This window comes from Epinephelus lanceolatus, chromosome 21, assembly GCF_041903045.1.
Source record: "Epinephelus lanceolatus isolate andai-2023 chromosome 21, ASM4190304v1, whole genome shotgun sequence".
Taxonomy (NCBI): Eukaryota; Metazoa; Chordata; class Actinopteri; order Perciformes; family Serranidae; genus Epinephelus; species Epinephelus lanceolatus.
In genome coordinates, this window is record NC_135754.1 from 31,712,549 (window position 1) to 31,723,351 (window position 10,803).

Sequence of the window (10,803 nt, forward strand, 5' to 3'; positions counted from 1 at the left end):
GTGGGACTTCAGATAGCATACCAGCACCACAGAAGCAACAGAGGCTTGCGGTTGTGATGTGTAACACTACAGCGCTGACCTCTAGTGTGACACATAACATAGGTGTTGGCAGCACTTTCTCAGATTGTGGTGTCTTAGGGTCTGCCATAATAGCGTGCACTGGGGCCTGTTATAACTACCTTACGCCACTGTTCCCTGACTTCACTGTCTTCCAAATTTGTGAACATTTCCACATGCTGTTCTTCTTCTTTGAGTTAACTGCTAACTGCTTCTAGCTGCTTTTTAAATCTCCTGGTGGTGATCACACACATAACACATTGTCAAAACATCACACCTGTTCCATCCCTGGTCCCGTCCTGCTGGCTATCATTTTTATACTAAAAAAATTTACATTAAAAAAGTCTTTTGGTGCTCCAGAAGAAGTTTACCTCAAGCGATAGTCGAACACTAATAGTTGAAAATGAAAGAAAAAGCTGTCGGTGTGAAGTAAAGAAGAAGTGAGCTTACCAGACTCTCCGTGGCCCGTTCCTCATCTCTGCTCACGGCTAGCATGTCAAGACTACTGTGGCTGCCTCTAGCACAATAGATCTGAGTCTCTAAACAAACTGTTGAAGGTTAAGCTGCATCATGGGTAATTTAGGCTGTTTGTTTTAAGGAGGAACAACAATGTGTGGAATAAAAAGACACAATCGCTGATTCTTCTGCATCAGTTTTGATCATCTTTGGCTGAGGCTGGAACATTAAGGCTACATTAGCCGCTACTAGCATAACACACCATAAACTCACTGAACTCTTGTCAGACGAGTGTGTGGAAAATCCCTCTTGGTTCTTTTTGCAAAGGTAAATTGTTGTATTATTCTTTTTAGTATAAATCTGAAGTACTTTTTCTTTTACCAGCTCCATTTAATGCTTCTTATACTTTAATATTGTAGCATATTTTTTCTCCACTAAATTAATCTGACAGACTTTTTCTGAGAATAAAGGTTTTAATATAATGGATCACATTTTGTAGTGTTCAGTTCACACCTTTATGAATTCAAGCCAACATGAGATCTTATTGCTGCTTGTGGGCATTTCTAAGACAATGGATCTGCTCTGCTCACAGGTTTTATATTTCAGGAAGAGCGCATTTAAAGTCAGGATTTCATCAATAAAACAATAAAAACAGTGGTGGTACATTCACTCGTATTGGGCTCAAGTGCAACTTTGACTAAATGACACTTTAGTTGTTATGTATTTGTCACCAGTGGTCAAAATTCCTATCCACTGAAACTGCACAGAACCCCAAAGTGTAAATCCCCTTTATTGTGTTCACATTTAATGAGCTTCACCACAAAAATGCTAATAACTAATGAAAGTAAGATGAGTTCTGGTTCTCCTGAGAACAGGAAGTGAAACCGTTAAGACATTATATGACAATAACTTTAGTTGGACTGAGATTTCTGCTGCAGCACTGTGCACATGAACAAATGAAAGGGGTCCCTCACTTTCTGGCCATACAACTCCCTGTCACAAGTTTCATCGCCTCCTGAGAGGACATCACATATTGGTTTACTGCACCTTATTTTTCATTCTGTTTAACTTAGACCTGTTGTCCTCGTTTGTGGACACTTTTTTGTGCCATCTAGTGGTAATAAGAGCACAATACACTAATTCACGTAAAAACAAGATGGCAGCCATCTCTGCAAAGTCAGTTTACAGTCGATCCCGACACAAAAGTGGACAAGGTCCAAAACCTGATCAAATGGTTTATGGTTATTCATGATTATTAGTTTTTTATTTGTAGTTTGATATGACAACAAATTTGAACAATTTCAGCAACAGTAACAAGCTAAGACACTGTTAATTAGGAAGTACTTGTTTGAAGACACTGGAACTTCATCATTTAATTTGAGGGCACTGTGACTTTATTATTGTTGATAATGTTTAGTTTTTTATACTCATCAGAACTACTAATCTCAAATAGCTCGGAGAAATTAAAAATACAGTCCAAACAAAAGTTCGGGTCTCAGGAGGATATGTTGATAGGCAGAGGGAAATTTAGTTTTATTTAAATAAACAAATAAATAAAAGATTCTTAAAAAGAATCTGGAAAAATACTACTTTGGGTGTCATAACATCCTCTCTCCCCTTTCTGTTAGATACAGATTTATAACCCCCTTGAAACACAGGTAATCTCTATTTCACTAATAATGCTACTACTAACTGGCTTGGTACGTGATGATTTAAATACAGGGGTGGGCACAGGACACACATCACTCTCAATATTTAGTACATGTACATTTGTCCCCCCCCTGAATAAAGACACAAAAGTAGCAGAGGACTTTTGCTTTGACAAAATCAAAGACATTTACACTGTACATTAATGCAGACAATTCAGAAATTGGTGCTCGAAACTTCAACAGAATGCAGGAAATTAAGTTTTTGATGATCTACATGTCCAAACCTGTGTCCTATTATATAATCAGGAATGCGCGTGCAAACATTGACCCTTCTTGTGAGAAATGTCATCACACACCTGCAACGCATGCACATATGTTTTGGTCATGTACATCACTGCATAACTACTGGACTGTGATTTGCAATACTTTGTCTAAGGTAACTGGGACACTTACGGAGCCTAATGCAAGGACAACTCTGTTTTTCTCAGTTGCCTTTGCCTAAGTTTGGAGCAGATCTTTTAGCTTTTGTAACATTGGCTAGACGTCTAATATTAATGAGATGGAAATGGAAATGGAAAAAGAGATTGTCAGTCATTTAGAAAAAATCTGACATACATTGAAAGGCTCTCCCAGGAAATTTAAGCAGATGTGGGGACCGTTCTTTGCCTATGTGGAGAACATTACCTTTCCAGCTGTCCCTGAAAATATCCCACTTAATCTTGTCTGTTTTTTATCCATTTTTTTACTCTGACACTGACTTTAAGGGCAAGTTTATTGTTTACTGTAATAAGTGAAAGTAATTGTTCACTGGAGCTTAACTGCACTGTTTTACATGATCAAACTGCGCCCCCTGCTGGCTGTAAAATCACAGTGACACATTTTGATCTCATGCTTGAGTAAGACCAGCGCAGAGTGATGAATGAAAACAACACACAAGTAAAATTAAAAAGAAAACCTTACCTGCTCAGTGGGAGGTTCATCTGGAGATGTGGTGTGATTTTTCTGCTCGTGCTTTAATGTGTCATCTGGAGCAACAGGAGCAGGCGGCTCAGGAAAGGTCTCAAACTCTGGGATGCTTATCTCTGGTATGGTGTCATATATGGGTGAACTAGGGGGTAAAGGGAAGTCCATATCCTCATTTTCTTGTAAAGTCTGTTGTGCTTTATCATCCTGCAGTGAGCTCTCTGACTGTCCATTTTTGACCTTTGGCACAAGATGAGGTTTTGTATACAGCTGAATGATGTCAGTATTCGGAGGTTCAGAGGGAAATGAACAGCCTTCTGTTGAACCATGTGTTTTTATGTTATCCTGACTGTTTGAGGAGTTGCTGGTGGTTTTTCCATCCTTCAGAGTCTCACAGGGCATCTTCACATCTGGTATGTTCTCACAGAAACCAAAAGTGGACAACCTGTACGTCTCTCGTGAAGCATTCTGAGCTGATACGTGGGTCACTTTACGTTTTGTTACATTAGCCATATCCACTGGCTTACTGTTAGTCACACGCTCATCTGAATCCATCTTATCAGGTCTAGGAGGGTCTTCAGTAACTGATGGGAGCTCCTTCACATACTGTGCAGGGACATAAAAAGGTTTGGCGTTCTGGTCTTTGCGGACGTGCCACCAGTGTTCATTAGTCTTGGAGACCAGGATGTAACTTTCATTGGGCTTAATGGACACAAGGCGACCATCCTTTGCTGTGTACTCAAATGCATGTTGCACCAACACCAGCTCCATGCTGCGGTGCACCTGTGTGGCCTCTGTGCTACTGCGGATACAGCGTTAACATCTTGGAGCTGCAAATAGAGGAAACATGAATTTGGTGTGGCTTTTAAAAAGCAGTCATAAATGTCAGTCAGTGGCTCTCAGCTGTCACACACTTCCACCTATGGACACACGCTACCTCTTTTCACCTTGGACCCACATGCAGTGTTAGCAGAAGGGACCCCACCCTTCTTACACAGCAGAAAGTCACTTTTGTTTATATATCCCAATAAGACAAATCACAGTGTGCCTCAGGGGGCTTTACACTCTCTACAGCATATGGCACCCTCTGTCCTGAGACCCTCTCTGCAGCAAGATTCCCAGACTTATAATGACTCCTTGTGTTTATTGTCGTTCTGTGTCTCCCTGTTGTCATTTTGTGGTCATTTAGCATCTTACTGTAGTTGTTCTGGGTCTCTTCGTGTTCATTTTGTATCCATTTGTTGTCATTTTGCAGCTCTCTGTAGTCGTCTTGCACCTCTTTGTTGTTACTTTTCACCTCTTATGTGGTCATTTAGCATCTGTTTGTTGTTTGTTTGCATCTCATTGCAGTTGTTTTGGGTCTTTTGTAATAATGTTTTGACTCTTTGTAGTCGTTTAGAATCTCTTAATGGTCATTTTGTGCTTTGTCATAGTAGTTTTGTGTCTCTTGTCACTTTGCTTCTCCCTATAGTTGTTTTTTGGTCATTGTGTTTCTGTTTGTTGTAATTTTGCATCTCAATGTAGTTGTTAAGCATCTCTTTATTGTAGTTTTGTGTCTCTTTGTAGTAATATTGCACCTTCTTGTAGTAGTATTGCGTCTATTGTCATTTTGTGTCTCCCTGTAGTCGTTTTGGTGTCATTTAACATTTAATTGTGGTTGTTTTTTGTCTCTTTCTAATAGTTTAGCATCTCTGCATCTCTGTGGCAGTTTTGTGTCTTTGCATCACTTGGTGTCATTTTGCATCTGTTTGATGAGACAAAACGAGACTAGACCAGACCAGACAAGATGAGATAAGATAAGATGACCAGACCAGAATGCAACAGCTTCACACAGCAGGCTGTCAGGAAGCTGAACTCTCCCCCCTCCACCTCCATCAAACTCAGACTATTACTGCAAGCTGAACTCCCCTTTTACAGGTTCACTACATCTGCTAATTACTCATCCCGGGATGAAACATTAACTTCCACATTTGTAGATTACACACACACCTGTGAAGCTGTATTGCACTATCTATTCCATTTGCATAATAATGATTCATTGTGTAATTGGTAATAATCGTTCACTGTCCTCATGCTGAAGTTCCTGCTTGTGTGTTTGTCATATGTCTGCCTATTTTAACTGTAATTTTATCACTTATATTTACTATTTATTTTTTACACTTTTTTTCTATTCTTTTGTTTGTGTACATGCTTACACTGAGGGTGTGGGAGAAATGGTTTTTCAATCCTGTCTATGTCCTGTACATTTGGCAGACTTACAATAGGTAAGACAATAAAGTTGACTTTTGATACGATATGATACGATGCGATGCGATACGATACGATACGATACGAAGATCAAATTGTATTTTCCTGAGGGAAATTATTGTGCAGCAGTTGCAGTTCAAAGTAGGAATGATTGCAACAGCTTTTATTAAAGGGACATTGTGTAACATTTGCAGTTGTTTATTGGCAAAAATCGATGTCTGCATTCATAATTATGTCATCACTGGTGTATCATTACCTCCACCTCCACTTATTCTCGTAAAAGGAGAATTTTGGATTTGTTTGTACATTGTGCAGGCAAGTCGTCGGGGGGGGGGGGGGGGGGGGGGGGGGTTCCATAACGTTCCGCCATCTTGAGAATGCATCACGGGAGACGGAATCCTCGTCGCCAACAAAGCGCAAAAGGGAATCAAAAATGCAATGTGACCGGCGAATTCAAAAAACGAGGGTCAACATTGGGGTAGCCTTTCCCAGGTGGAGAGAGCTACTGAAGGAGAAAGATAATGCAATCACCAGCTAACAGCTAACGGCTAACAGCTAACAGCGGCGCTAACAGCTGTCAGCGCAGTGATGCGAGGAGAGGGATGAGGTGTGTGAGGTTGAGCCACTTGTCAGTTGTCAAAAGACAAGACGTGATTGGTTTGTTTCGATTTACACCTGCCCCAACCACAAAGTATCGGATGACATGGTTTCATCAGTGTTATCATAGCTTTTTGGTACACAGGGGCTACCGTTGTTGCAATACACGTTTGAAACAGTGAGGCACTAGAGTGCGCTATCTGTTTGAATGCAATATATGATTTCAGTGTTAGATGGGAGAAATTCCTACACACTGTGGCTTTAAGATAAGATATGAATTGATAGGATACGATGCAATACCATACAATACGATTCAATACGATACAATACGATACAATATGATGCAATATGATACAATACGATTCAATACGATAGAATAAGCTGATTGAATTTTATTTTCCTGAGAGAATTTATCGTGCAGCAGTTGCGGCTCAAAGTAGGAAAGGGTGCAAATATAGAGGGTGAATCTATTAGTATCAGTATTAATCATTTTGTGTGTCCTTGTGGTCATTTTGCATCAGTTTGTTGTCATTTTACATCTCTGTCGTCTTTTTTTGTCTCGTTAAAGTCGTCAAATTTGACTGTCAACCAAGAATTGTTAACAGTCATTTCAAACTGACCCCTGACCCCTTCTGCCCCTGTGCCTGGTGGAACCCATCACGTAATGGTTATGCTGCGAAATCATCATCCGAATGCTGACTTACAAGAAAGTTTAATTCAGATTGGAGTTAAGTCTAGTTGAGGTAAAAGCTTCTATTTCAGTGCACAACAGACAGGAAGTCTCTTCCATTTGCTGCAAAACGGCGTCAACTTAAACTTACAGACAGACAGACCACTGAGGCAGCAGACTGAAATTGCTTAGCCGCAAAACAGGAAGCCTGCACCACCCTCAGCTCACATCAGTGCGACGTCACCTTGCAATCTCAGTTTGCCTTATCAGGTTATAGTTTATCCATGAATCACTCAGAGTGTTTACAGCTCTTTGTTGTCTCCTAAGAAACACACAAACAAACAAACAATGTCACGTTAGCAGCTATTATTTTAGCTGTATAATAGCTGAACGCTGAAATGTTGTGTTTCTGTTATGGCCATATTGTTGAATAGTAACATTTACATTTTATTTTAAACAATTGTAAATGAGTTTATATGTGTTATAAAAGCATATGTTCATATACATTGTAAAACTCATAGAAAAATGCAGGATAAAATAAAATGTGTAAAACAAAAAGATAGCTAACATGGGAAAAAAATTACTTTCCTAAGCTAGGCCTCATTTTCAAGTTAGATTTAACTCATGATACATTGACTTTGGATTCAGAATCATTTACAAAAGGAAGGGTAAGTCAAATTTATAAGTATACTCTTTCAAGGTAAGAAAAACTCAACAATGAGAGAAATCAAATCCTGTACTCACATACCCTGAGGTGAATCATAATCCATCAACTTGCCTGATTGTGTTTCCAAAAGTCTTCCGTCACTGGACGTCTGTCAAACAACCTTGAAGCAGATTTGTATCTGAAGAGCCGGAGTCACAGAGCTCAGACTGCAGCGTCTCTGCTCGGCTCGCTTGCAATTATTTCCTGTTCTGCGTGAGTGTCTGCTTCTCTACTGAAACAGGCAACTGGTGATACATTACAGCACTAAAGCCGCAAGAAATGGGAAGTCTAACTTTAACCATACTTCCCAACATATTCTTGATATTTAAGCGTTCTTTTTATGGCACCTCACTGACAGGGAGTGGACTGGAAAGAGTGGCGAGGCCATGATTCATTTCAACATTACAACACAGTAATATTACAAATGTAACAAACTTGTTTTTTAAAAAAGAGGCAGTTACATAAATGCATGTTGACATTAAAGCAGATATGTAGTTGTGATTTGTTCTTATTTTAAGCAGATGCTAGGCACATGAGAAAACATTTAAAACTGGATTAGACATGAAAACATTAAGACTGTAAAACCACCAGTTTGTATATTATGTGTTTGTTTGTATGTATATCTATTACTGCTGTCAGCTGAGCTCCGCTTCACCATTTCACGTGTGTATGCCCCCTGCTGGATTTACACGTCAAATACAATCCTCAATTCTGCATTTACACTCATAATTAATAGGTACACCTTGCTAGTACCAGGTTGGACCCCGTTTTTAATTCTTGGTGTCATAGATTCAACAAGGTGCTGGAAACATTCCTCAGAGATTTTGGTCCATATTGACATGATGACATCACACAGTTGCTGCAGATTTGTCGGCTGCACATCCATGATGAGAATCTCCCGTTCCACCACATCCCAAAGGTGCTCTATTGGACTGAGATCTGGTGACTGTGGAGGCCATTGGAGTACAGTGAACTCATTGTCATGTTCAAGAAACCAGTTTGAGATGATCTGAGCTTTGTGACATGGTGCGTTATCCTGCTGGAAGTAGCCATCAGAAGATGGGTACACTGTGGTCATAAAGGGATGGACACAGTCAGCAACAATACTCAGGTAGGCTGTGGTGTTTAAACCATGCTCAGTTGGTACTAAGAAAATCTCCCCCACACCATTACACCACCAGCAGCAGCCTGAACCGTTGATACAAGGCAGGATGGATCCATGCTTTCATGTTGTTTACACCAAATTCTGACCCTACCATCTGAATGTTGCAGCAGAAATCCAGACTCATCAGACCAGGCAACGTTTTTCCAATCTTCTATTGTCCAGTTTTGGTGAGCCTGTGTGAATTGTAGCCTCAGTTTCCTGTTGTTAGCTGACAGGAGTGGCACCTGGTGTGGTCTTCTGCTGCTGTAGCCCATCTGCTTCAAGGTCGGACGTGTTGTTGGTTCAGAGATGGTCTTCTGCAGACCTTGGTTGGAACCAGTGGTTATTTGACTTCCTGTTGCCTTTCTATCATCTTGAACCAGTCTGGCCATTCTTCTCTGACCTCTGGCATCAACAAGACATTTTGGCTCACTGGATATTTTCTCTTTTTGGGACCATCCTCTGTAAACCCTAGAGATGGTTGTGTGTGTGAAAATCCCAGGAAATACTCAGACCAGCCCGTCTGGTACCAACAACCATGCCATGTTCAAAGTCACTTAAATCACCTTTCTTCATCATTCTGATGCTCCGTTTGAACTCCAGCAGGTCGTCTTCACCACGTCTACATGACTAAATGCATTGAGCTGCTGCCAGGTGATTGGCTGATTAGCTATTTGCACTAACAAGCAGTTGAACAGGTGTACCTAATAAAGTAGCTGGTAAATGTATGTAGGTACTGTCAGATTAATACAAAACCCAGTTTCTAAAATTATTAAATATACTTTAGTTGATAATTCTAGAACATCACATCATTAACTTCAGCCAACTGCTACAGTTGTCTAGATTTTACAGCATTTCTTTATTGTACATAAATGTGTTAACAGATGTACAAACAGACAGGTTTTGTTATATCATGCATCAAATTATAGTCATTAAATAACTTACAGGCATTTGATTACATGGTGCTATTCTATTGAAATTAATTCATAAAGTGCAGGTTGGTTTCTGACCATTTTTTTTCTTATGAGTGTGGAAGTAAAAAAGAAATAGTCATATGATATACATGTTACTTCCAATCTTGTCTTGACTAAAATACAGCAAATATCTAACAGAACAATGTCAACGTTTGTCTTAAGTTACCATAACCCTAACCCTAAGATACAAGTTACGATGCGCGTAGTGCTGCGAAGGCTCTGGGAAATGGGGCCCAGATCGTTCAGTATCTCCTTCTACTGGTCTCACCACAGCAGAGTTCAATGTTATTTTCCTTAACAGTCCAAGGAAGCCCCATGTTCAGCAAGGCATCAGAAAATTAGTTTGAACTCAAAGTGTTGCTCTCCACGGAAATCTTTAGTAAAAGTTGAAAGATTTATACGATCTGAAGGGAAACATGAGTGTATTTCCCCACATACATAAAGAAAAAGGACTTGTTTCCCTACATGTACTATTCAGTCGTGGTGGTATGCGCTAACTTATTACAACTGTTTAGCTTCCGGCAGGAAATGGAAGTTACACAATGTGTTAATCCCAATCTGATCAAACATCTGAGGGACGTGCTGGTACCCCAGAGGTACCCCCGATCCATGGTGGGTCCTCCTTGGACCGGACTTGGCTCTGACCTGTCGATGCATGAACACGGGACCTCTGGAGTGTCCTTTGGCGTGTTGCCACCAGATCTTTTGAGTCCTGTGGGTTGTGAGGTGGGGTACCAGCACATCTTACAGATCTTTGATCAGACTGGGATCTGGGGAGTTTGGAGGCCAGGCTGAAGCCTTGAGCGCTTTGTCTCCTTCCTCCGACTATTCCTGAGCAGTTTTTGTGGTGTGGCATGGTGCAAAGTCCTGCTGGGGGGCACTGTTACTGACGAGCGCAGTTGCCATGAGGAGGCGCACCTGGTCTGTACTAGTGTTTGTGGAGTTGGGTGGAGCGTGTCAGGTGGCATCCACATGAATGTCAGAACCCAAGGTTTCCCAACAGAACATTGCATTGTTACAAGATGTCAGCGGTGTTAATGTTTTGGCTGATCGGTGTATACACTGTAAATGTCCAGGAAAAGGGGTCGGTACACTATTGTATACCTACAGAGACCTGTCACTACACCACTGGGTGGATACACAAAAATATTCTCCTTAAATCCAGGCTGAGCAGCCGGCTGTGGTTTTGCAGGAAAGTGTCCTATGAGCTTATAATCCCTCATGAGTCATTGCTAAACAAGAGTCAACAGTGAACAGTGAAAGGGAGTATCAGTTTCTCTATCTCCTCAAATAAACTAACACCTTCAGACATGTTTCTATTTACAGTACTCACCCCAGGT

The 10,803-nt window shown here is 40.6% G+C and overlaps 1 protein-coding gene and 1 non-coding gene across 3 annotated transcripts in view; both read right to left on the reverse strand.

Annotated features, from left to right (window-relative positions):
- arhgap27 (Rho GTPase activating protein 27) overlaps positions 1-7,557 on the reverse strand; it is a 46,110-nt gene extending 38,553 nt beyond the window's left edge. For both annotated transcript variants that reach the window (XM_033612200.2, XM_078163718.1), the window contains exons 1-3: positions 7,418-7,557; positions 6,791-6,961; positions 3,123-3,955 (exon numbers count right to left, since the gene is read on the reverse strand). In XM_033612200.2, coding sequence (XP_033468091.1) covers positions 3,123-3,896 — 774 coding nt within the window. In that variant the 5' untranslated portion in view covers positions 3,897-3,955; positions 6,791-6,961; positions 7,418-7,557. The remainder of the gene's footprint in view (positions 1-3,122; positions 3,956-6,790; positions 6,962-7,417) is intronic.
- A 2,215-nt stretch (positions 7,558-9,772) lies between these two features.
- LOC117247739 (U5 spliceosomal RNA) lies at positions 9,773-9,887 on the reverse strand. The gene has a single exon (XR_004500847.2). It is a non-coding gene; the product is annotated as a U5 spliceosomal RNA (small nuclear RNA).
- Positions 9,888-10,803: the final 916 nt, after the last annotated feature.